The 27436-nt window shown below is 42.2% G+C and overlaps 1 protein-coding gene across 4 annotated transcripts; it reads left to right on the forward strand.

Moving 5' to 3' along the window:
• Positions 1-150: 150 nt before the first annotated feature.
• Positions 151-26794, forward strand: LOC137785551 (rho-associated protein kinase 2-like). 4 transcript variants are annotated; one of them, XM_068576888.1, is made up of 34 exons: positions 151-528; positions 4610-4691; positions 5407-5507; positions 6137-6274; positions 7182-7442; positions 8097-8241; positions 8341-8479; positions 10166-10257; positions 12470-12629; positions 13816-13903; positions 14037-14116; positions 14585-14633; positions 14720-14855; positions 15192-15283; positions 15522-15768; positions 16942-17048; positions 17243-17402; positions 17685-17845; positions 18237-18421; positions 18604-18673; positions 18852-18955; positions 19494-19680; positions 20036-20129; positions 20423-20517; positions 20812-21000; positions 21137-21305; positions 21560-21772; positions 22309-22376; positions 22490-22578; positions 23056-23134; positions 23326-23593; positions 23726-24005; positions 24941-25023; positions 26117-26794. In XM_068576888.1, the coding sequence occupies exons 1-33, from the start codon at positions 433-435 to the stop codon at positions 24972-24974; spliced, it is 4458 nt and encodes a 1485-aa protein (XP_068432989.1). In that variant the 5' UTR covers positions 151-432; the 3' UTR covers positions 24975-25023; positions 26117-26794. The 4 variants fall into 4 exon arrangements, with proteins under 4 accessions (XP_068432989.1, XP_068432988.1, XP_068432990.1 ...); XM_068576887.1 differs by lacking the exon at positions 24941-25023 and adding an exon at positions 25243-25345; XM_068576889.1 differs by lacking the exon at positions 24941-25023.
• The last annotated feature ends 642 nt before the right edge of the window (positions 26795-27436 follow it).

Here is a 27436-nt window from a genome sequence, read left to right on the forward strand (position 1 = left end):
CCCTTCTTGGTAGTTAACGGAATAAACTCATTTGGTGGCGCGTGAGCAGAGTTTTAGTTTGACAGGTGCAGCCGGAAGCCGGACCGTGTATCTTGACGGTGGTGTGTCCTTCGGGTTGGACACGTTGTGATCGGATCAGATTTTGTTGATTCAACCTGGGAGCCGACGGGACGCACCTGAACGTGGAAACTCTCAAAAGTCCGACCAGTTTCCACTTTGTTGTTGGATTTTAATGACAAAGCAGCGGATGAATAATTAACCTGACAACTCAAGCGGCAATTTACAGAAGAGCTGACATGAAGAGCTGAGCAAGGCAGGAGCGGAGTGCGCCTCAGTCCCGAGACAAAAGGGCGCCCGATACAGGTGTTTTTTTAAATACATTTTTTTTTTGCTATTTCTTGTCTTTCGACCTGGATACATTGCACTGCGATCATGCTCGGTGCGGAGAGCAGACTGGAGAGCCGGCTGAACACGCTGGAGTCCCTGATGAGGAACCCACAGTCGGCACTAAACTTGGAAACACTGCTGGTGAGTTTGCATTACCATTTACCCTCTGGGTCTGATACAGGTACTTGTTGTAGTAAACACACACACACACACACACACACACACACACACACACACACACACACACACACACACACACAGATGCACTGAGTTGTTATTTTGACATGGTCATATAGCACCTGAGTGTTGTCTTGTGGAGAAACCCCAAAACCAGACGCACTCTTCTTGTGAAACGCTGATTTGTTTATCATTACTTTGGCTTTCAATCAGAGGAGCAGCAGAGGAAAACCCACCTATGTTTTGCCTCCTTTTTCCCTTTTTGAATACAGTTTAATCCTCATTTTCACAGTTTTAATGGAAATGCGTGATAGGAAATTGAAGGTGATAATCAAAAAGGATGTCTTCATAACAGGCACATTAAACTGAGCCTTACCGATTAAGGACATAGACAAAAGAACTAATCAGTGTCCTCCTTAAAACCTGAGTACTCTCTTGGTGAGGCCTCAAATTGACATGTCCTCTCTCTGACCTGTCCTGAGAATGCACTTTGATGAACTACTGCCACTGCTAAGCTTCTCTGCCCCAACCTCTCACAACACATACACGTTATTGTTGTTGCTGATATGGAGTAGCTTTTGTCCTGGCCCTCTGTGTCAACAGGATCTCCCACCAGGCCACAGCCTAAAACTTGTTTTACTTTTTTAGGTCTACACAATGAACAACTAAGCGTTCCAGCATTTTACTCAAGTATGTTCAGTCCTGTCTTTCAGACAATCCAGAGATACCTGAGGATACACCAAGACTGGATTAACTTGTTATTCTACATGGTCATGCTTTTGCTTCACAAACACGATGATGAAACATGAAATTGTTGATCTCTTTTTAAGTTATTCTGCTGCTTCAATTCAGATTTGATATCAACACAGCACGACCATTCTTAGTGGTCAGTCAGGTTATTCTGGTGACATTTGCAGCGAAGAAGGACCCAGAGAAAAAGGTTTGAGGTTTAGTATGTCAACCTGATGAATAGATGAGATAGTTAAAGGAGGTTTGATGTTGTATGTACAGGTTGTCACACAAACAACCTTTCATCTGCAAAATGTCCCGTTGGAGGAAACCATTCCCAGTGCTGATGAGTCACAACTCCACTTCAGTGGAATGCCAAGTCTGTATCGAGATATAATCAGAGCACAAAGTGAAGTCATTCCATTTTAGGCGACGTTGACTGTCAATTATTTTCAGTTGTATCTCTCCAGTCAGCTGAGTCTGGTTCCAGGCAGCTGTGTAGTGGACACAGCTCCACCGGGCGGCCTAATGCCCACAGGAAGTTGAAGTCACTTCCTGGAATTGAGATGGAGTTAACGTGCTGTGACCTCACATCACTATTTCCTGTTTAGCCACAATCAATTTTGTTGTGTTTGCACAAAAGATGTGTTCTGAAGGTTTTTGTTTAAAGAAAAGGACTTGGGACCCAGTTGATGAAGCTGTTGATTTTTTATTTCTGTATGTATTTCCTCTGGACTGATCGATACTTGATTTGTTGCCGGTAGGACACAGTTTACATTTTGATTCTGAGAACCTTTCCATTGTTGCCGACTGCGCTCAGGCGGAATTGGCTCACACGGATGAGGTGGGAGGTGTTGTTTGCGGCGAGGTGAGGACACACCACCATGCCTAAACTGCAGGATCGTGTTCAGAGTTGTCCAGATTCCAGAAGTGAAAATCCAACCAGTTTCATCTCCTCTCGCTCGGCTCTGGTTGGTCCTCGGCTCAAACAGGAGGCCAGAGATTTGAATCCTGAGCCTTTCACACGACAAGATAACGCATGCTGGCTGTACTATGTAAATAAGGTGGAGAACAACAGCCATGGTAGAATAATGATAATATTATAAAGAATAAAGGCCAATGTTGACATTAACCCCTTGTTGCCTAAAAAGACTGCTGGTCTCAGTGACTTTCAATTAATCCCTGTTGTCTTATAGTGTCACGCTGCAGATCATTCTTGGACCAACAAACTCGGCACAAGATGCGTCACTGCCACCAACTGTTGGCAATAACGTGAAAACAGTCTCACGTTGCGTGTGTTTGTGCATGTGTGTGCACACTGTGCGTCCTTGTGACACTTATAACGTTGCTCTATTGTACTTCTAGTGGTGGAAGAAAACTCTTCAGGGCACCTTTTAAACTATCTTGCTGATACTGTATTCACGACCTTTGGCACTTGAATATGATGACTGGACGAAGATGAAAGCCCTTGTTAAAGATGTAATTTCTAACTACGCACATTTACAGAATGTGCTGACATTTTTTGTGCCAGGTGATTTTATTATAAATGGGCATGTTCGACTTTTTGTGTTTTTTAAAAAGTGGTTTCAGAGACATGAATATGAAACGGGATGTTGCTGCCCGAAAGCTTCATAATTCTAGTCTCACATCCCCAAGGGCTACACACACACACACACACACACACACACACACACACAGTTCATTTGAAGCTGCTTAAATTAAATTATATTTGCATATGTACATAGAGTTCAACATTGCCACAGACTGAGTCCGTCTCGACTGCAGTAACTATTGCTGGTACAACTGGAGCTTGGTTACATAGTATTATATTGATAGCTTCATTTGAGACGAGAAATTGTGTGTGTGTGTGTGTGTGTGTATATATATATATATATATATATATATATATATATATATATATATATATATATATATATATATATATATATATATATATATATATATATATATATATATATCGTAAAATGGCACAAGTGTTGGCGTTTCCTGCTTTTAAAGGCTGGAGGTTACGTGATGTAAATAACCAGACTGTTCGAGCTGTATTACTATTTGCCTTTACCCAACAATTATAACCACATTATTTATGATTTTCTATTAAACCTTTTATTATTATGGAAAAAGCACCAATAGTCAACCATACAATCTCGGTGCAATATCAATATGGGGGTATTTGGGTTTGGCTTTTTTTCTTCTCAATATTACCCAGCCCTAGTGAACACACACACACACACACACACACACACACACACACACACACACACACACACACACACACACACACACACACAAACTGTGTAAAATGATCACAGATCCTATCGCGCTCAGCCTGAACCATAAGCTGTTTGTCCCACAATAGCTTCTGAGCCTTTCGGTCTATTTACACTCGTCTGCGGTGGGGGGAGATCTCTCTGGACCGCCGCTATTTAAAGGTGCAGAATTGTTCCACATGCGCCTGCCCACCCACTCGCATATCCCCGAACTAACAGTCGGGTAGACACACCGCTGTGGCTCAACCACGCTACCCGACACACTCACACACGCACACACACACGCACACTGGATGACTCCATTTGACCCTTGTTTCTGGGGAACAGAGGGTCATGCTACACCCCCACCCACCTGCCCTGCTGCCCTACCAGCCTCATGTGTTTGGATCACGCGGACATTTTGGTTCTAAGTGGAACTCAACACCGCTGATTTAAGCACTGATGACACTGCTGAGGCACCGACTTTTAGTCTGATGCTGCCACTGGCCCTCAGTGCTAAGCCATGGCGAGGGCTTTGTGTTTGTTTAGATGGAGCGGGTGGTGGTGGGTCTGTGTTTGGGCAGGGGGCCGAAACTATTATTGTTGTATGACTTGTTATGTCTTTACATTCAACCTCCATTGTCTACCTGCCATTGTCTCCTTTTCTCTTCCCGTATGTTGCATTTTAAAGCTCACAGCTCACAAGAATGTAATTCTTTCCTTCCTTTCTTACTTCCTCCATTCATTTAGTCATCTTTTATCAGAAGGTCAGGGTTGTTTTACAAGACGTGTCCTGACAGATTAACAAGAGACTTGTAAAAAATATATATATTTATTCTTCTTAACAAATAAATTCTCAATAACTTAGCTTTAAACATTACTATATTTTCATGTTTATCTATTTGTTAGAAACACGAAACGCATCCAATCATCCAGCCGAACCCAAGCAATACAATAATAATTGTTTTCTTCTTTTCTTTTTAATCCACATACTGTTAATTGTTTGTTTTCAGAGGTTAATTGAATAATTTGTCTTTTCTGTCTTTCAGGATTCCATGAACGCGCTGGCTCATGATTTGAACTATCCGGCCCTGCGGAAAAACAAAAACATAGAGGCCTTTCTGAATCGATGTAAGAACGATAGTGTGTTTGGTGACGGTCAGGATTTGTGTGCATAGCTTGAAAAATACCTATGAAGTTGTCAAATACAAACCAGAGCACTCTAGTCATGAGGGATGGAGTAGGATACTTGTTTGTAGATCTTTAACAACTTGCTGTACCTTTTAAGGTAATCCTTCGGGCCTCATAGAGACTCAGTACACAGCAGTGTGTCTCACGTGAGAGATACAAAATGTGTGAGTAACACATAACAATTAACACCTCTGTGGTCTGATTCTGCTATTCAAATCAGATTCTACAGTGAAATTATCAGTAAAGGTTATATTTGTGTCACTTTTCCACAGAGTTTTGCCTTTCTAATCAATATTTTGTGAAACCTTTTTTCTTTATCTTTCTTTACACATGAGGCCTTTTACAAATAAAGTGCCTTAAGTTAGAGAAAGAACATAGCAGCATGTCTTCCTGCCACCCACTGCACTACTAATCTGTCTCTCTTCCAATGACAACTGTAGCGTTAATACATGAGACTGGTCTGACTTGTCATGAACTTTAACTGTGGCCAGCCGGTTGAATGTTTCTGGCCCTGTGCAAAATGTTAAACTCAATGACTCATCCAGCAGTTACCTGTTGTAGGTAAAAGCGCTACTGTTACCTACTGACTCTTTCCTTTGACCCTAATCGGTTGGAGCTTGACCTGTGTTTGGTCACGTTTTTGTCCGTCCCGCAGATGAAAAGACGGTGGGTCAGCTGCGAGAACTTCAGGTGAAGCTGGAAGACTTTGAAAAAGTGAAGTTGATCGGGAGAGGAGCCTACGGGGAAGTGCAGCTGGTGAGGTGTTTCTGTCTGTAAAGAGTTGATAAATAAAGTTATGTCTTTGATTACGCTGCAGCAGCATAGTTGGATATGTTCTACAGTCTCTACAGATGTTGCTGAACACCAGACATGTGAACCACTAGAGGGAGCAACAATCTGTTAATCTACCAAAATATAAAATGTGCGACACCTACCAATTGTGTTTTTTTTATGTTTCAAATATAATTGGCATCTTTCTCCTCCTCATGACCAACTTTAAGTTTTAAAATGTGATCAGTTCAAGCAGGCATTCCTTCCAAACTCCCAGTTTTCCCAGATGTTTGTCTCTTGTTGCTGGTGAAAGCTTAAATCTGGTCTCTGTCGAGTGTCTTGTGGTAGAAACGAGTCTGGACAGGCTCAGTGTGTGGGAGCGGAGTGTGAAGTCTGGTGTGGGGGTGTGGAGGGGATGCTTTTGTATGTTTGTGCTTGAAATCCTGTGTAAGCATGTCTTTCTATGGGTGTGTGCCTACAATTATGAGCTCCCCTCTCTGTTTCTCATGTTATCTTGGTCATTGTAACATTCTCACTATCTTGTTCCCATTGTGCGCTTATCACTGTTTACACGCCAGCGTCTCCTCTCTTGTCTTTCCCCTCCTCTGCTGCAGGTCCGCCACAGAGCCTCTAAGAAGGTTTACGCCATGAAGCAGCTCATCAAGTTTGAGATGATCAAGCGCTCCGACTCTGCATTCTTCTGGGAGGAGAGGCACATCATGGCCTTTTCCAACAGTCCTTGGGTCGTCCAGGTGTGCAAATACACAGGTTTTATTTGATTGGAAATACATTAAGTAACATCCTGGAAGGATTGAACATTAAAAAAGAAGAGACTCTCAGACCCAACCTCCCTCCGCTACAGAGACTGAATAGGTTGTTGCCTTTCTGAACACACACTGTCCTGAGATACAAATATTTAGGCTCCTCCGCAGCTGAATTGTGGATTGTACATAGATCAATATCAAGATGTCTGGAAAGGGAATATTTTCCACAACATGTGCAGGGATAGACAATATGAATAATATAGTATGTCATATAATGTGTACTTTTATGTCACAATATCAATATATTATGCAGCTTGTTATAAACAGTGTGTAAATAAAACTATCATTATGTGAAATAGATAGACTCAAAGATGCTAGTATTCATGCTCAAATAAGATGGTAAAAAAAAACAATATCAATGTGAAACAATCTAAAAATGAAGGGATCTCTGTTGGTGCTTTATTTTGAATTCGATACAGTTTTACTATGAAGTTAAAGTAAAGCACAGAGGGAACATTAAATGAATGAGGTGGTGATAATAATAACGTGTGTTACTGTTAAATACACAACAAAAAACAATACAATGCACAGTGCAAATGAATTAAGCTATAATATGTACCATAACTATGATTATGTCCAGTATGAACAGCAAGCAGGTATGTTGTAATTCAAAGAAAAGTCCTGTAAAGTAATTTAGGAAACACAATAATGTGAAAATTATGTCCAAATGACACCCGGATAAACGCAGAAATGTCACATTCTGTGACTATGTTTCCATAAAGAGCTAGCAAGACAATATTAAAAAGCATAGAGGGTGACTCACGTGACGTGAATTATCATCAGTGTTTTATAACATCCTGTGTCGGGCTTTAAATGACTGTGTGTCGTTTCCTAGCTGTGCTGTGCTTTCCAAGACGACCGCCACCTGTACATGGTGATGGAGTTCATGCCTGGAGGCGACCTGGTCACGCTCACCATGAACTACGACATACCTGAGAAGTGGGCTCGCTTCTACATCGCTGAAGTGGTGCTGGCGCTGAACACCATCCACTCCATGGGCTTCATCCATCGGGACGTGAAGCCTGACAACATGCTGCTGGACCAACACGGCCACCTCAAACTGGCCGACTTTGGCACATGCATGAAGATGGACTCGGTGAGTTAATGTTATCATCATGTCGTTGTTGATTTCCAATGTGTTAAACCTGGATGGATCAAGGACTTCAGAACGTTTTACGCCTTTTCATTTTGAAGAAAATAGTCAGTTGAATAGAGTAAGTTGACTTTTCCGTCTCAAGACAAGCGGCTTTTCCCCGTGTCCTAGAGCACCACCAAGTGTCCAGAATGCAAAGTGACGCTGAACGCAGCACTGGTGCGTCAGGTTGTTGAAAAGGCCCCAGAGGTATTTGCGCTAAACAACCAATCTAGAGTACAGCTCAGGTCCCGCCTCTGCTGTGAGTGTTTTCACCACAGCAATTTCTAAATAGCCGGTTCAACAAGTGGCTACACATTTAGGCTTTCTAAAAGTCCACCAGTAGACAGAAAGAGGCTTATAAACACGTACAAAACAGTCCAGCCGAGATCTTTTTACAGTCGTCTCAGAATATCTGGAGCATTGTTAAAAGTTCAGTTGTATTTTCTACAAAAATAGTTGTTTTTTTGAGACAAAACTGATTTACATTTACACTGCTGCCACAGTCCCTGCAGTGGAAATATGTTTTATTTATTCTGCTTTCTCCCCTAACTCTACCAACCTTTTACTCTCCTGCTTTCTCTCGACTGTACATCTTGTGTATTTCTCTGTTTGCAGACGGGCATGGTGCATTGTGACACGGCTGTCGGCACACCAGACTACATCTCCCCGGAGGTTCTTCAGTCTCAGGGTGGTGACGGGTGCTACGGCCGGGAGTGCGACTGGTGGTCCGTGGGAGTCTTTATCTATGAGTTGCTGGTCGGTAAGTGACCCACTATATACTTTATGGTAATGTTTTTTTTTTCTTAACATTTCCATCCCAAAAATCAGTCATAGTACATAATTATTTATTTTTTTGCAGGTGAAACTCCCTTCTATGCCGAGTCCCTGGTTGGAACTTATGGGAAGATCATGAACCACAAGAACACACTCATCTTCCCAGATGACGTAGAGATGTCTCAGGATGCCAAAGACCTCATCTGTGCTTTTCTTGCTGACAGGTTTGCACATACAAACTGTAAATCATGTAAACTAATAAATACCTCTGCTTTAACAAGATTCCAGAGCACTTCACAATTTCAGGCTACTTGCCATGAACATACACATTTACATTGTATATGCCACTATGTGTGCTACTATTATTATTATTATTATTATTAATATTTTTATTATGTAACTGATCATAAAAGTAATACAAATATGTGAAAAAAGGAAGTGTGCCAAAGATTAAACATGTCAAAGTTGACACAAATCATCTAGATTTAAACATGTTGCACAACCATCAGGCTATTTCCACCAAAGGTTTTTATATTTTTTAGTTTGTCTCTTTAACACTTCACAACTTCCCCACCTTGTCTGTGGCTCCATGCCTCTTATTGGTTTCTACTGAAAATGTAGATAACAACGGGTGACAACTGTATATTTGATGTCTAATAAAAAAAAGCCTTCAGAATGTAAATATATAAAATATTGACTATCAGCAGACATATCCTTTAATATAACTAATGTTCTATCTCGAATTAGTTTGGTTGAAAACCATATCCGTGACTCCAAATCCCAGCTACCGTCTAAACGGTGACGGTGTGGGTCATGTACTTGGTTAGTGGCCCATCCCCCTGGAAGAAACCACTTCCTGTTTACATTAGTAACCCCGCCCCCAAAGAGGGCTTAAACACAGGCCCTTTCTGCTTCAATACAGAGCAGCCTTTCATTTTTCCTCACTCAGTTTATTTACCTTCTCGCTCACTATTCTCTCACCACAGACAGAATGTCACATGTGTGCGGCTGCCCAGCCACACACACACATACACACACACACACACACACACACACACACCCACACACACACCCCTTGAACACTGACCGATGCATTCATTTACAGTCCTACCCCTAATGCTCTGTCACTGTCTTGCTGAATCCTCCAAGTAAGCACTATCCCCATTTACCTCTCCTCCTGTCCTCCTTTTCCCTGTTTCTTATCACCCCTCGTTCATAATGTTCTTCTTCCACCTTTTCTTGGTTCCACTTTCCATTTCTTAATCCTCACCCATTTCAGGCATTACTTTCTACTTTGCACCGCTGCAGTTTTCTGGGCATTGAGACACGGCCCGTTATACACCAGGCTTGGTTGCATGTCAGATTTCTTTCTCTTTTTTTTTTTTTAGCGGGGGTTTAAAAACTCTTTCTTCCTCCCCGCCCCTGCCCTCTCGTGCTCTTGGCTGAGTCTGGAATGTCCCACACGTGGCAAGCCCAAACTGCCGCACCCCTCCATCCTTGTACCCAGCGGTGGAGGAGGGAGGGAATGGGGACGAGAAAGAGAGAGCGAGGGAAAGAGCGTGCAGAGTTTTAGAGTGAGAGAGGGGAAGGAAGGAAGGAAGGAAGGCAGCAGTGAGGTCTGAGTCAGTCCGAGTTGTTGATGTTGGCTCCTGCACTCTTATTCTCCTGCTGTCCACACTGTCTTTATCCTCCTGGATCTACATTATCTGTCTTGTCGGAGGAGGTTCCAGTGTCCTCCAGCGGTCATGCGGCGCTCCATGCCGGTCAGTGTGGTCAGTTCCTAGTGGCCGCTGCGCTCGGCTGTGTGTTTGGCATGACATGTTGATGGGGATGGTGGGTGGAGCGGGCGATCGGGGGGGTGTTTAGTGTTCAGGCTCTGCTCACAGTCTTGGTCCTGTTGCTCCGTGCAGGAAGGTTCGTCTGGGCCGCACTGGAGTGGATGAGATCAAATGCCACCCTTTCTTCAAGAACGACCAGTGGACCTTTGACAACATCCGAGAGAGTAAGTGTGTGTGCGTGTGCATGTTTTTGAATACATCCCCACAATGCCGGTGCAGATTTCTCCTTTTCCACCTCTTCTTTTTAAACCTCTTATGGCCATTCCTCTTCTTTTTCTTTGCTTATAGGCCCACTTCTTATCATTCCCAACTCATTCCTCAGTGGGTCTGCTTCTTTTTAGCTCTGGTTCATAGTTTATTTCCAGGTTCTGAGCTATTAAGCCTGGAAATATGGTACACATGCTCTCCATATGTCCACATCCTTTAACATTATGTGACTGGATACTGTGCAGAGCTGCAGAGCACATGATGCATGAAACCTGAAAGATAACCAGCTGCACATGGTGCCACTACAAAAGAATAGATCAAAGAGACGGAAATGGAGAAAGTCAGCAGAAAGCACTGCAGATTCTATACTAGATAGCATCATGCCAGCAACACAGACTCATGCAACTGAAAGGCCGTTTCATGAAAGTCCACCGAGAGAAGAATGTTGTGTGGAGCAGCAAAACTGACTGAGTTTAAGATGTTATAATAACTGTTATAGATGGAGATATTACATTACATTATTGCATTATCACTCATCAGCAGACAACATGTTACATTTGCTGGGAAATGATAATTGCTATTTAATGAAAGAATGTAAGGATTGATTGACATTAATTAAGTATGGCTTAATCTTTGTAGTTTCATTTCTATTCACAATAATTGATTGTGAATGGAAATGATTTGATGTTTAATAATAATTAAAAATCAAATCATCAATGCGGAATCTGGATTTGGATTAAAAATAAAAGAGCAAAGCGATCATAGAAACACATTAACTGATCAATCAAATCACTTTAAATGGTGTAAAAGGTTCGTAAAAGCTTTCTGTTAAAACTCTTATGATATCCATTGGTTGTTGTGTTAATAAGTAAGAAAGATAAGAAAATAAGCAATGTAAACTATGAGGGATGTCTGTGTCCGTCTATAATCACATGCAGGCTCTTTCTTCTTCATCTTGCTCTGATTAGGAACAGACAAAACTTCTGACTGAGCTTCAGACTGCCTGGCACTCTGAAACATTAAACCATTACTGTGTCACTGCTGAGCTGCTCAGCTCTCTGCATGTCTGCATATGCATGTCCACACACACACACACACACACACACACACCATTCTGGTGTCCCACAGATCCGCATGCACATCGCAACCCTCTTGCGTCTGTTTACGGATGACTTTACTCCCTGCTGAGTGTGCCCACGGTGACTCATGTTTGGGCTGTATTGAAGATTGTCCCTGTTGGCTTTTTGGTTATCAAGCTTATTGAGCATTGGGATGGGGATAAAAAGAAGCCATCGCCACGGATGGATGGATGAATGCATGGATGCTGGGGCAAGAGGCAGCACCCCCCGTAGCGGCGGGCGGGGCAAGCGGTGCGGCCTCTAATGAGAGGGGCGCCCCGGTTTGGAGGGCTGCTCCCGCTCGCTCACTTTCACTGTGGCCTCGGCTGCCTGTCATTAGCCACCCGGTATCAGAGAGCATTCTGGGAAGTCGTGCCACAAGGGCCTCTATGGGGCAGCCTGTGTCTCTTTCCGTCTTACCACATTTTTGGCTCTTTTTCTTCTTTTTTACTTCCCCTCATTTGTTTCTTTCCTGTGCTTGATCCCTCCCTGTATTTTCTCAGCCATATTTGAGTCACATTTGTCACGCTGAGGGTTGTGACTTGACCCAACAGTAATGAGCTCTTTGCTCAGAGCCAGAATTTCACTGGTCTGAGGAACTCGATCCATAATGGCGGCTTTTTTTCTCAATTAGGAACTATTTATAGGTTAAAGGACTAGCTTAGTTTTATCTGATTGGCCCTTTCATACATTCTTGTCTGCCTGTTGTGTTATGCAGACTTACAGCTTCTCAAAGGAGCAGGCGTTTAGTCTTGGTTTGTGAAAGGCACTGTGTGTGGGGCACAAAGCGAGCACTGTACGTGGAAGGGAGTGGTGTCAGCCTCACGCCAACCTGCAGAGCGCTTACTCCTACAAGCAGAGGCAAAGTTGGCATAGAATTTACTCGGGAACACACCTGAGAAAATGCTCAGTTTGCTGAGGATGTCCTTGAATTGAATTGCCTCCAACCAGATAGTCTCAGTTAATGTAAAACATAATTGATCCCTCTTAACCCTCATGGTTTACACCTCTTCCTCTTTTGCTCCATCATGACTCTGTTTCTGTCCTCCAGCTGAAGCTCCAGTTGTCCCTGAGTTGAACGGCGACATCGACACCAGTAACTTTGACGACATAGAGGAGGATAAAGGAGATGTTGAGACCTTTACTCCACCCAAAGCCTTTGTGGGCAACCAGCTACCATTCATCGGCTTCACTTACTTCAAGGAGGACCAGTAAGTGTTTTATTCTGTCGTCTTATTTGAGTTCTTTGCTTCTACTCTGCTCTAAAGTTTGTCTGCCTTTGCTGGTCATATATTATTTTACTTAACTGTACTTGCTCCAATGTGTGGGAACTTTCACACGGGCTTCTAGCCTCAGGAAACTCAGGGTTTAAGGACAGCGCCGTAACTAAAATGCAAGAGGTAGAAAAAGAGCTTTACACTCATACCTTTAATACAGCCTTCCACCAGTCAGACACTGGATGCCTGTTCAAGCTCCACACTGCCACCTTGTTCTGACGGCCCCTTTTAAAGCCTCCTTTGCTTATGATGGAGTCTAGTTTTTAACCTGGTTTTGATTCGTAGGAGAAGTAGTAGAAAAAACGCACTCTTTTAGCACTTTCAACCCAAGGACATTTTTTTTTTTTTAACTTTTTTTTTTGAGGTTCAACTATTTACATCCAAGCAATTTCTATATTCTATTTACATCTGAGTGAAGGCCAAAACAATGCTGTTTGAGTTAGTCAATGACTCTCGATCCGGTGAACTAGTGTATGCAGACTGTAGATTACACTTGTTATCATACATGAATAACAAATAACAAAGATTGCTCTACATTAGTCTTTCTTGATGTCAGATACAATGCATCCTTAACTATCCATTTTAGAATCTAACTTTTTTTTAAGTGAATATTCTTTGCATTTCAATTTTTATAAGTATGAACACTGTGCAAAAACTGTTTCAGCTTAAGGGCTGAAATTGTTTTTTAATTCTTCTAAAAATGACCTCAGATTTCTCATTCATTTTGAAGCTATGTGGCATTTATTGGTTCCCAGAGATAGTTGTCCATCATCAAAAGTCCACCACCATATTGGTTAACAGTGTGGGTTGGACACATTCTTTGGGGTTCTCCAAAGGTAAACCCATCCAGATGGAAGAAGAAGCGTGGAAGATTTTTTTTTCAACAACGCCACAGTTTTGTGTTGTGTTGCTCTTCAGTACGAGTGTTTTCTTCATGGTTTTGAAGTGTGCTTCAGTGAATATTCAGCTTCCTCTTGACCACACAGGTGGCATTATGGATCTGGTAAGGACAGTAAAATTGGACATGAGGAAAGTGTTGGGTGTCAGAGCTGGAAAGCCTCTGCAGACAAAGACTGTGACAGACGTTCATGGTCTCCTCTGTCCCTTCTTCCTCCGTCAGGCTGCTGAAGGGAAGTAACAACTGCTCTGTGGAGGACAGTAAGGAACACTCTGAGGAGAAGGAGAATTGCTCGGAGAGTAATAAAGAGGTAGGTGTTTGTGTGCATGTGGTCTTTATAGTATGGTAACAGAGGAGAGATAAAACAAATAGAATCAAAGATGGAAATGACCATTAGATAATAGCATATTCCTTTTCTGGCCTTTGTCTGTCTATCTGAGCAGCTGCAGAAAAAGCTTCATCGGCTGGAGGAGCAGGTCGACCATGAGATGCAGGCCAAAGATGAGCTGGATCTCAAGTGCAAGTACGACTAAACAAATAACACCGGCAGAGCTGAACAACATTTATTGACACTACAAATACATATACATACATATATTATATTTATAATAAAGCATCCCATTAAATTGCCAAAACTTTGAGTGAAGGAAATGTACGAATGTCTTGAACTGAACATCTGACCATCCAATTTTATATACCAACAATTTACAGGTTGAGACTGAGGAATGTTGTATGTTGATCAGTAGTACATACACATATACATACATACATTTTGAGGCAGTGGTATGATTAGTATTGTATAGCTTTGTGTTCTATAACGCAGGAAATGTGTTTGATTGCTTTACACAACAGAAAGTGTCATCATATTCGATAAAGCTGATGCTTTCAGAGTTTCTGTTGAGATAGATGTTAAAAAGAAAGTAACATCAAATCACTTCCGACATGTTTCACCAGTAAAGTCTTCATGCAATAAAACTCTTCTCTCCTCCAGAAATGCCACCAACCGTTTAGACAAGCTGGCCAAAGAATTAGACAAGGAGGTAAGATCCCATTCCAACCATGTACCTCATGTGATAAAGTAAGCATTCACTCCACTCATCTTCTTTGTGTTTCCCTTTCTGATTAGATGAGTAGCAGGCAGAAAGTGGAGGCCTCACTGAGGCAGCTGGAGAGGGAGCGAGCCCTTCTGCAGCACCAGAGCGCCGAGAACCTGCGCAAGGTGGAGATCGAATCCGACAGAAAGCGCAGTCTGGAGAACGAATGTGAGCACATGGGAATATGTCTAAATGTTTTTGCTTGTAACTTACAAATAAGATCCAAAATGCATCTGATTTCATTGGAAGCAGATGGATCAACCACCTGTTTATTTATGTAGGTCTTTAGTCGTCCTCATTTTCACATATTTTACTTGCAAAATTGTTTTATCAGTCTGACAGTTAACTCATTAGAATATTGTAATAAACCACAGGGATATCTGGGAGCTTTGCATCCCAGTGTTTAGTCAGTATATACGCTATACATGTTACATATCAGTGGATGGATCGTGGTATTTTCTTATTCATCACTTATTAATAACTCTTGTTTTTCTGTATCCTAAGTGAACAATCTGAGGGACCAGCTCGAGGATCTTAGGAAGAAGAACCATAATTCCCAGATCTCGAATGAGAAGAACATCCAGCTACAAAGACAAGTGAGGGGGAGCTTATTAAATTCCCTTAACTATATTTTTTTAATTATGCTCCACTGTAGTTGTCAAACTTATGCAAATCAAACATGCTAATTTAATAATGTATATTCAAGCAAGCTATGACTGCCGTTTTCCTTATTCCTCTGCTTTTGCCTAATTAAATCCTTTTTAAATGTGCTGCTGCACTGACCCAGTTCAGCCTGCAAGGAACAGTTTCATCCTGTCTGTTTGTCATCGGTAGCTTGAGGAGGCCAACACCGTGCTGCAGGCAGAGCAGGAGGCGGCGGCACGGCTGAAGAAGAGTCAGGCGGAGGCACAGAAACAGGCTCAGAGCCTGGAGGTCAGTCTCAGGGAGATGCAGGACAAGTGCAGCCAGCTGGAAAACAGCAAGATGGAGCTGGAGAAGCAGCTGACGGGCCTGCAGGCCGAGCTGGAGGAGCAGAGAAGAGACCAGGACCTCCGGACCGAAACCATTACTGACCTGCAAGGTGAGGCACGGCTGTCTGATATACTTTGAACAAGCAATTAAATAAATTGTTCTACGTAGTTTAAACACAAGACTGTGAACTTTTGAGGAAAGAAATACGTCGCTACATTTTACAAATTTAAAACTTTAATTGAAAAGCAAAAGGTTTTAGTTCATTACAGACAGTGGTGTTGTTGCCTCACCTTTATTTTGTATGTACAACCAGTTTGGGAGCTAATGATAGCAAGCTGTGTGAATTAAAGGAGCCAGTTTGCTAATGTTATAAGCTTTCTACCATTGCTCTATTAAAGCCAAGCATTTTAGCTAAATGCTAAACACAATACCAAAATTGTCAGTTGGAGTTACAGAGGCTGCTGTCCAGAAATTGTCACATAGTCTGACTTTATTACTCTGTTTATACACATTGCCTGCACACAGTGGCTGGAAATCAACAATAAGGGAAAGAAAAACACTGCCAACCTTTGACAATTATTATTTTAAAGCGTGTTATATTACAAACTTTAATATGTGTATTGAAATGTTGCAATTATAGCAAAGTTAGAACGTCCCAGGTTGTAAAGGTTCATTCTCTGACGTAAGTGCAGGTAATCAAACTGTGATCCTCATGGGCCCAGTCAGTAAACATCTCCTCAGTAGCAGGAAAAAGGCGTTACACAACTTGGAGCTGGAGGCTGGACATGGTTATTAGATCGTTGTTTTGGACCAGTCCTTGGGAAATATCCGATCATAGGTGGAAACATCTGTTCAAAAGGCTCATGTGAAGCAAAAGGCTGTGGAAGCCAAAGCCGGGCCAGAGCCAGCACCTCTTGTGCTGTTTGGAAACTTCAACGTGTTCAGTCCATGCAGAGAGGAGGCCAGTCGCTGAGGTCAGAGGGGACGTATCAAAACAAAAGTGTTGCCTGTTTGCTGCGATGGCTCGTGCTTTTTTCCCCTGGTAGAAGTCTCCACGTGGGTGGAGTTAGTTAAAGGGGAAAAAACACATTAAGTGAGTTGTTCTTCAGACATTGGAGGGAGCAGGAGCGTTATGTAACGTCTCACCTCGGATTTGTTTGAAACTGAACAATGTCAGGTGCATTTTCTTGTAGTTTGTTCTGCACTCCAAGTCCTCCTAAATTCCTTTCATAGATTGTTTGTCATCATTTCCCTTATCGCTTTTCCAATCAATCAATTTTAGGACGTATCTCTGGCCTGGAAGACGAGGTGAAAGAGGTGAAGTCATGTCTCTCCAAGGTCCAGACTGAAAAGAAGGAGCTCCACGAAAAGCTCAATGACTTTGAGAAGGTTAGTTGTCATTTGTAATTGCTGATTTCCAATGTGATTTGAGAGTCGAGGCCATTCCAAGAGACACTGCAGTTTAACAGTTTTAGATTACGCTGTCATTGTCCTCCAGCATTTTGAAAATGTACCTTATCCACAAAATACTCCGAGGTAATGATAGCCAATAAGAAAACCCAATATCCCCTTTAATTCTATAGGAGAAGAGCAACCAAGAGATTGACTTGACATTCAAGTTGAAGTCGCTCCAGCAGAGTCTGGAGCAAGAAGAGGCAGAACACAAGGCCACCAAAGCCAAGCTCGCAGATGAAAACAAAACCTACCAGACCATCGAGGAGGCTAAGTCTGAGGCCTTAAAAGGTGAGCAAGTGGGAGGACAAGAGTCTGTAAGATGATTACAGGATGGATAAAGTGTTTCAGCATATGGTCCGTAGTTTAAATTGTGCTTTACTTTGTTTACTTCCATTAAATGTAAATAAAAACACCAAGGATCACTGATAATATCAATTATGAAAGTGGAAAAAGTGTCTTTAGTTACTGAGGAAGGCCAGAGAGGAAATAGAAGACAAACTGTAACACACTGGCCTTCCAGTGGCACATTGAGTGCTGGGTAGATCATCCTCCTTGTTTGGTTTGATCCAGAGATGGAGTTCAACCTGCAGGAGGAGCGCAATGTCAAGCTGCAGATGGAGGGAAAGCTGCTGCAACAAGAGAAGGAACACTCCATGCTGGACTGCGACTACAAGCAGGCGCAGCACAAACTGGACGAGCTGCATGCACAGAAGGAGAAACTTTCTGAAGAGGTGCGTCCTATTCAATGAATTGCTTGATGGGACATTAGTACCATTATAAGGACTCAATGTGATCGTTTTAATATAAAGTCTTATCAAAAAGAAATGTAAAATTGGCTGGTTTTCAATATTTTCAGCATTTCAATATATTTTAATCTATTATAACCTCATAACCCGTTTTTTAACTGACTTTCAGATAAAATAAGCTATGGGAAAATGACACCTTGAGCTGATGGGCATTTTTCTCATTTTTAAACTTGTATAGGCTCAACATTTCATAATGAAAATAAGCATTACTTGCAGGCATAAGTCTTTGTTCTGCAGCTTATGGTTCCCCATAACTGTCCATTAGTGCCACCACTGACGCTTGTGTGTGTTGGTGTGCATGTGTGTCTTTGTGCAGGTGAAGAGCCTGAGCTTGCGTCTGGAGCAGGAGATCCACAAGCGGAACATGAGCCAGAGCGATCTTAAGATGCAGAACCAGCAGGTGTTGGTGCTCTCCTCCTCTGAGAAACAGCTCAAACAGGAGCTCAACCACCTGCTGGACATGAAGCAGGTCCTGGACAAACAGAACCAGGAGCTGCGCAGGTCAAACACACATAATGGCCTATTGAGCATAATGCACATTAAACATAAACAACAATCGAGCTGAGTTTTTTTTTTGTCACGCCGTTGGCAAATTGTTGTGGAGGAGGCCTGAGGAAAGTGCTTCGGCTCTGGTCGTTAGTTGGCCAGGAGCAGTGATTGACAGCTTGTTGGTCCTCTTCCAGGGAGAAGCAGGAGGCTGGCGGCCAGCTGAAGGAACTGAAAGACCAACTGGAGGCTGAGCAGTATTTCACAGTAAATCTAACCATCTATTTTTCTTGTTTTGTGCGCCTGGTCTAGCAGAATAGCCCCAAAAAATAAAATTGATAGCTAATATTGGGCTTGAATGGGAAGATATAAGAAGAGAAGGACTTTTTGTCAACCCCATTTGTGATGTGAAATTAACTGAATCTTCGTCTGTTTCCCTCTCAAGACCCTTTACAAGACGCAGATCCGCGAGCTGAAGGACGAGTGTGATGAGAAGAATAAGCTGTACATGGGGGTGCAGCTACGACTGGCAGAATACAACGAGGAGAGGTATCCAGTCTACACGAAAATGACCTGATATTCCTAAGGTTTAAGGTTTAAATATTAGCATGAAACTGTAACTGAAACCAAAACAAAAATATAGATTCAATCCAGCACAAAACATGAATATGAAAAGACAAAAAAAGTCAAATGATAGAAAATACAAGTATGAAGCATGATAGTAACATGTATGTTGAGGTTTTAGTGACATTTATCTGTTTCTTGAAGATTGCAACAGGCGTCCGGATTATTGTTATTTGTCCTGAGTGAATTCATCTCACAGAGGATTTACATTTTAACTGAATGAGTGAACCAGATTAGCAGCGTCCCCCAGATGCACTACAGACTAATATTATTATAAATTAAAACTATAATCTCGTCTCACTCTCGGGTTGGAAAATCCTGCATTGACAAAAAGGTCCATATTGAAGAATGCGTGTGCACTGTAAAGGCAGCCGAGCAGCAGGGGTTTGCAGTGAAATATGTATCCAGTTCTTGCAGTTTAGTAACACGGTGATAACTCGTCTTTCTCATCCTCCCTCTGCAGGGATTCCATGGCAGCCCAGCTGGAAGCCAGTTTGACCAAAGCTGACTCAGAGCAGCTGGCTCGCTCCATCGCTGAGGAGCAGTACTCCGATCTGGAGAAGGAGAAGATCATGAAGGAGCTGGAGATCAAAGACATGATGGCCAGACACAAACAGGAGCTCGGCGACAAGGAGGCCACCATCAACTCGGTGAGATTAGAGTCCAGCTCGGGACCGTTTTTACTTGATTATGAAATGTTATATAAAATTGAAATGTTGGGCGTCTTCAGCCACAATTGAGGACTTGTTTGGTTGTTTTAATCTCCTGTACCAAAAGTGTTCATTAAGTAGTGTGAAAAAGAAGAACGGTCAGAAACTCAATAGGGTGTCTTTAGTTAGATGATTAACAATCAGTTCATTGTCTCCAGCTTGTGGCAGTTGGATTCAAGTTGAAGATGTCAATCACGGTAGTTTAGATCATACAAAATAAAAAACGTGGATACTACTAACATTGTTTTCTAATGCGCTATCTAAATTAAGTAACCTTGGTTTGCCATCTCTACAGCTGGAAGAGTCCAATCGCACTCTGACGGTGGATGTTGCCAACCTGGCCAGCGAGAAAGAGGAGCTCAACAATCAGCTGAAAACCATGCAGCAACGTGAGTGTCATTTGGAGTTAATGAGGGAGATTTCTGCAGAAATGACATTTCCCCTCGGCCCTGGTAAATGTGTTGAAAAGCTGTCTTGCATATTCAGATGATTTATGGGATGAAGTGAACTTAAAATGTCATGAGAAGTAGACATTAATCTTTTCATCAGTGTCTGTAGAATGGCAGGATATCAGTCTTCAAACTTGCACTATAATTAATGGGTTACTTCTCTGAAAGAACGTATGCTAAGTAAGTAAAGTTTACGATCCATGAATTCATATTCTTCTCTGCTATTTATACAGAGCTCCAGAAAGCCAAGGAGGAGGAGAAGCAGATGAACTCACTCAAACTGTCCTTTGAAAAGCTGCTGCAGAATGAAAGGACACTAAAAATTCAGGTGTGTGTCTGGGCGCCTACACAGGTCTGGAAAGCCTGGAATATTTTCTATACTTTCCTACTTTTGCTGTCTGACTTTTTACGACTGTTATGTCACATCATTTGTTGTTAAGAATAATGTTCAGCTGCAGGCTTGTGTTGAACTCTGGGCAAAATAACTGAGATCTGAAACAAGTTTTTTAAAAAACTATCTTGCTGCAACATTGATATTTCCGCAGGCTTCCCTGTGTATGTATTGAATTCACAAATATGTCTATGACAAGCTATATTGCTGTGTTTTTTTATTTTCTCCCAGGCCATTAACAAGTTGGCCGAGGTAATGAACAGGAGGGAGACGGGACGAGGAGGCCACCGAAGCATCGACACCGAGGTGCACAGGAAGGAGAAGGCGAACAGGAAGCTGCAGCTGGAGCTGAGAACGGAGAAGGAGAAGCTCAACAGCACCATCATCAAGTACCAGAGAGAGCTGACGGACATGCAGGCGGTCAGTATGCCGACAAATGGCACAAAATATATACAAGTTCAACTCAAAACGTGTGCAGTTATTGTGTTCCTAGAACTGCAAATGATAGAAAATACATTGGACTGCACTGAAGAACCTGCTAACTCGTGTTATTCAGGTGATCGCAGAAGAGAACCAGGGGCGCCTGGATCTTCAGATGACGTTGGCCAGCAAAGACAGTGACATCGAGCAGCTTCGATGCCAGATCACGTCCCTCAGCGTTCACTCTCTGGACTCTACGAGCATCAGCAGTGGCAACGACCTGGACACGAGTGAAGGCTACCCAGGTAGACTAAGCATGCTATAGTTTGGCACCAACATGAAGACTCCAAAGCCAGCAAGCGAAAACACTTCTGCATGCACTTCCTGCATTCCTCTTCCTGCAGTCTCTCTTCCTGAGTTTCTGCTGTGTCTTTTGTTTTCACTTTGAGTCTCTTCCAGGCCAATTGTTTTTGACCTTTTCCTCTTTATGCTTCTTCCTCCCCACCCCACAACCCCCTCCTCATTCCACTTCAAATTCCCTCTTCATGGTCCGTCACAGTGCGCATTACTCACTCTCGCACCTCAGAATCAATGTCCTTCACCTATCAGCGCACACACAAATCTGTCTGCATCGACACCCGGCCCAGCCTTCACTCTGCTCACACTCGCTTCGACTCTGAGGATGAGGATGAGGATGAATATGACGGGCAGGTGGAGCGGGCCCACCCGCTGGCCCTCACTTGCGAGCAGCCTCCTGAGGCTGAACCTGCAGGTGACCCTGCATGGCAACCTGGGCTGAGGATGCAAATGAAACGTGCAATTGACCTAACACATGTATATAACATTAATGTATGGAGAAAAAAAAATCTTGAATTGAGAAAGAAATAGCTCAAAACCTGGTTCAACCTTGCAAAGACTCTGCTAATCCCTTGACTCTGTTGACTCTGTCTCTGCTGTGCATTAATCCATTTCAGCTCTCACTGGACACAATTCTCGCAGCTCACATAAAAATAAGGCTCTCTCCATTTTAAATTAAATTCACCCCACGAGACACCTGCCATGTTCTGTGCTGGATCTTCCTTTTAACTTGTAGAGCTCTCACTGAATAGTCTGTTGAAAGTAGCAAAAGCTTTATGCCACTTGCCCTTTGGTGATAGCCATGAATCATTTCTTCTGCAATTGATGAGGGTCTGTTGAAAGAAAATGCCTCAAAGTGCTGCCATTTTCAAAATGTCAAGGTGTTCTGTTAAGTTGTTCCGGTCTCCTCTTTGTTGTTAACATCGTCTGTTTTTTTTCCTCTGCAAATAGACTCGAGGCTCGAGGGCTGGATTTCACTTCCTAGCAAGAACACAAAGCGGTTTGGCTGGGACAAAAAAGTAATGTACCACCTATATTATCTACAGATCTGCAGATGTATCCATTTTTGTAATCACCATTCAGTAAAGTCCCCGTCTAACTTGTTGGCCCTTGTTTCCTGTTCCTTTTAAAGTACGTAGTTGTGAGCAGCAGGAAGATCCTGTTCTATAACAGCGAGCTGGACCGAGAGCAGGCCAACCCTTTCATGACCCTGGACATCGAGTGAGTGACTTAACACATGATTTAAACTTGTAATACCAAAAATGTATGATAAAGATATGAAGGATGCTATTATTATTATGGTTATTAAAGTTGATACTGTTAAGAGTCGACTGCCATACTAGTGAAACTGAGATAAATGCTAGTTATGTGTGTTAGCATGCTAATATTGACTTGTTAGCACTAAACACAGAAAACAATCACAAAAGCCGCTTGAGCATGCAGTCATGGTATTGGCCGACCACCTGAAATGTGATGCAGTTTGCTGCAGCAGAATGTGAGATTAGCCGTGGACAGACAGAGGTGCACACGCTCCCACTCATGCACACATGTAAGCGATAGCATTATTCTCCTGCCGGGGATTTAATTAGACAGATATTCAGAATAAGTACCAAAGACGTTAAAACTATTTTTGTGCACTTAATAACCCATGTTTCCCTGGGTCTACTGTTAACTCGTCCCTCTCCCTCCCTCCTGCAGTAAGCTGTTTCATGTCCGACCTGTCACTCATACTGATGTGTACCGTGCAGATGCCAAAGAAATTCCAAGGATATTCCAGGTAATGAGCGAGGACACTTCCTGTGATGAGCTAGGACACTTCCTGTGATGAGCTAGGACACTTCCTGTTGTTCCTCTTTCTTGTTCTTCTCCCTCCTACGTACTGTCGAGTATGAATCATGTTCTAAATACAATTGTCTACCTCAATAAATCTTCAATGAAGTTCCTTTTCCTTTCTTTCTCTCTCCCCAGATCCTGTATGCCAATGAAGGCGAGATTAAACGTGAACAGGAGCTTGTGGTGGAGCCCGTGGCGTACAGCGATCGTCCCTCCTACATCAGCCACAAGGGTCATGAGTTCATCCTCACTCTGTACCACTTCCCCTCCAGCTGCGAGGCCTGCACTCGGCCCCTGTGGCACGTTTTCAAGCCCCCTCCGGCCCTCGAGTGCCGCCGCTGCCACACCAAGTGCCACAAAGATCACCTGGACCGAAAGGAGGAAGTTATTGTGCCATGCAAGGGTCAGTACGCTCAGTCAAGAGCTGTGTAGAGCGTAGGACCATCAGCCACACTACGAGAATGAAATATTGCTTGGATTTGTTTACTTTGGGAAAATGCTGTTTGTAATCTGTTTGGATCCCTTTCTTTTACAGTGAACTACGACATGTCTACTGCCAAAGAGCTGCTTCTGCTGACCAACTCTCAGGAGGAGCAGCAGCGCTGGGTCAGCCACCTGCTGAAACGCATCCCAAGAAAACACCCGACAATGAGTCCTCCCTCTGCAGTGCAAAACAACCTTCCCGAAGCAACGGCACGCTCCTCTCCGCGAGTCTCCCCGCGGCCTTCACCCAGGAGTTCGCCTCATATGTCCACCCACCGCGGGGCCATTAAGATCCAGGCCAGCAGACAGCAACCGCCACCAGGGAAAACGAGGTGAGGACTGTGAAGGTTTGACTGCATACAAAAAAATATTATATTTGGGATCCATGTAATGGCTTTGCTTGTTTCTGTTGTATTTTTTAAATGACTGCATTTACACTTTTTATTTCATATAAAAATTCCAGAAATGTATTTCTTCATTTTAGATATTTCAACAACAAAAATGGTAATTTTCAATTTTTGGGTCAAAATACCTCATTTTAAAACTGTTTACTTTTGGTGCTCTCTGGTGCTAATTAACAGCTCATTTGTGCCTTCTCACAACTTGTTCTCACCTGATCTCGTCTGTGTCACCAGATGACTTCATTTGTTGTTAGATAATCTGTGTCATTTTGCAGTTGCAGGTGTAACTTTTAGGTGGATAGAACAAAAAGAAAATGAAAACTCAGGATATTAGTTAATTTTGCAGAAATTAATTACAATTTCAGTAAATGTTTTGGTTAAGGTTCAGTTGTTGTTGTTTTTTCACTACTTACTTTGTTGTTTCTGATGATGATTCCCAATCATGCAGTGGAAAGGGGCCTAAGGGTTTGGCTGACAGGATTTAAAGTCATTTGCATAACACTGTATGCAGCATAAATGCTGCATAACACTGGATGCAGCATTAATGCTGCATAACACTGGATGCAGCATTAATGCTGCATAACACTGGATGCAGCATTAATGCTGCATAACACTGTATGCAGCATTAATGCTGCATTGCGCTGTATGCAGCATTAATGCTGCATGGCGCTGTATGCAGCATTAATGCTGCATGGCGCTGTTTGCAGCATTAAAGCTCTAACATGGCTGTTCACACCGCGTCATCATCCACCTAATTGAGTAGGAGACCATGACTAGAGTCACTAACGGTCTTGTTTCCTCTCACTGACTAAGACACTCAGTTGAGTTTGCTCTCTGTGACAATCTAACTGGCTCTCATCCCTCAGCTCTGGCCCCATGCTGCGTATCATCCTGCACTGACCTTTGACCTCTGACCCCATCATTCTAATGTCTCTCACGCTGGGAGACTGTAAGTAGCAGAACTTGTTGCGCCTGTCCGCCATCCGTTACGTCCTGCTGCCGTGTCCATTAACACTAGCATCATCCTAACAAGCGCGTTCAGTCACTCGATTAACTCCTCGCCGCTCTGCTCTGCCCCCTGCTGAGCTTGGCCTATATTGCCCCAGCAGTTATGAAGCACGAAAAGCCTTTGACCCCGATATGAACCTCATACTTGATACTGTTTCAGATTGCTTGAGTTTGGCCGCAACGACTGGAGTTGGCCGTTGGATGATTTCGATAATGATGATGATGATGATGATGATATGTTCCTCTGAAGGAAGTGAGAGAGGGTATGGAGGGAAACTGAACTGTGTGAGGCATGTTTTTGTGTGATTTTTATTTTTTGGAAATTTAGTGTTTGAACAACATCAACGCTCCAAGAATCGTTTGACGGTTTGTGAAGTATGCTTTCTGCACATGCTTATTGAATAAAAAGCAGATTGATATGAGGGCATCTTGATTTGCATGTTTGCAAGAAGTACAAAGGTTTGTCAGAGTTATATGACTATACAACGCCCATGTCTGTACATTTAATATGATGCTGCGGTCAGTAACTTAGCATAAATCTGGTTCTGTCCAAATTTTTTTTTAAAAGCATTCATCTATCCATCTAGCAACACTGTAGTTTACTCCAACAAAGCGTAAAAACCAATATCCAGAATGTTCTCTCTCTTTCTCTCTATCTTTCCCTCTCCCCCTCCCTTCCACTCTTTATGCTAAGCTAAGTGAACCATCTGCTCGCTGCAGCTCCACACACAGCACAGACGTGTGTGCTATCAATCTTTTCTAAAAACTATAGTAAAAAATAAATACATAAATCAAACAAGCATGTAATGTGCTTTCACATTTCACCTCTTACATACAGGCTAAGACTATTCCATGTCAGTTTTTTGTGTTTTTTTTGCATTTTACTCATGCATTGTGTGGTTACTGGATAGCTTCCTTGTTTAATACGTGTGGATTTTGTGTGGGCGTGCCTTTGAAGTCTAGCTATTCTGTTGGTAGCAGCCCAGGTTTTCACATAATTTTCTTTCTCTTTCTCTCTCCCTTTCTCTTCACAGTTAACCCTGGCTGATCAAAGATGTCTTTTCATCCTTGTGGATTAATGACCACAGTCTGGAAGCAGTGCCTACATGTGTTTTTTCTTCAGGGAAGTAGACGGAAAAAAACAACGCTAATCATGGACGGAAACATTCATAGAAACTGGCAGTTGTCATGAGAACTGGGGCTGACTGTCATTTTAAGAAGAAGAAAATGAGCATTCATATTATAGTCAGACTTCGTCGAAAAAGGAAAAAAACAACACTGTGATTAAAACTGCCTTATTTTATAACCATCATGAGAAAAACATGGACTTTTTTATTCTGTCAGAGGCAGTGACTCACATGGATTTGTTTGAGGTGTTTGGCATGTGTGTGTGAACATTTGTATATAGGATAAGAGGTCTGTCTTGTAACACAGAAAGTGTAGCTTATAGTATATGATCGTTCTATTTTTTTGGTTACAAGTCAGCAGCACATTTCACAGTATATGCTTGTCTTCTAAACGAATTCCGTTTTTATTACACAAAGTAGATATATTACCACACAAGACAGAATAATGTGAATTGAACATAAACAATGTGTTGTATTTTCGCCATTCATGAGAAATTCCAATAAATTCTCTGATCCAGAAAATGAATAATTAACGTTTTGTTGTTTATTAGAATTCAACATGTTGGAATTGTATCAATATAAAAAAGCATGACAACTACTATATATATATATATATATATATATATATATATATATATATATATATATATATATATATATATATATATATATATATATATATATATATATATATATATATATATATATATATATATATATATATATATATATATATATATATATATATAAATATATATTGTGCCTTGATGTGTTACTTGTAACCTTTACGTTTGAATTCAATGGTTTTGTCCGTGTACCAGCCCCTCTGAAGCTCACCAATAAATATGTTTTCAAAGTCCGTTTAATCTATTCAAAAGTCCCTGAATTGATAGTAAGGTCTTAAGATATACTCATCAAAAACCGTACAGTGATGTCACAACATCAACATTATAAACACAAATGTGTTCCAGGAGCATTGTAGTGACGCTTCAGAGGTGTTACATCTGACTACCGTGTATTTCAGGAGACTGTTTGAACTTCACCAGAATAGGTCTGTTTCTATCTCGCCACTGCATGTGGAGTGAGTGGGCTTGACTGAAATAAATCTTTCAGAACAGCCTAAAGCTAGCTGGCACTCATCATACATAATGTAATGGTTCATCATGTTGCCCATCTGCTAAAGTTGTATTTCATACTGCGGGTCGTATCCATCCGTCTATCAGCTGT

The sequence above is a fragment of the Clinocottus analis genome, unplaced genomic scaffold (genome assembly GCF_023055335.1).
Source record: "Clinocottus analis isolate CAN_PGR_092001 unplaced genomic scaffold, fCliAna1.0.p SCAF_15, whole genome shotgun sequence".
Lineage (NCBI taxonomy): Eukaryota > Metazoa > Chordata > Actinopteri > Perciformes > Cottidae > Clinocottus > Clinocottus analis.

Bases quoted from the DNA above. Each gene is read 5' to 3' on its own strand.
- LOC137785551 (XM_068576887.1), top strand. From the start codon at position 433: ATGCTCGGTGCGGAGAGCAGACTGGAGAGCCGGCTGAACACGCTGGAG. The intron at 17,403-17,684 runs GTGAGCAAGTGG...GGTTTGATCCAG, and splicing joins TAAGTCTGAGGCCTTAAAAG to AGATGGAGTTCAACCTGCAG. The intron at 18,674-18,851 runs GTAAATCTAACC...TTCCCTCTCAAG, and splicing joins AGGCTGAGCAGTATTTCACA to ACCCTTTACAAGACGCAGAT.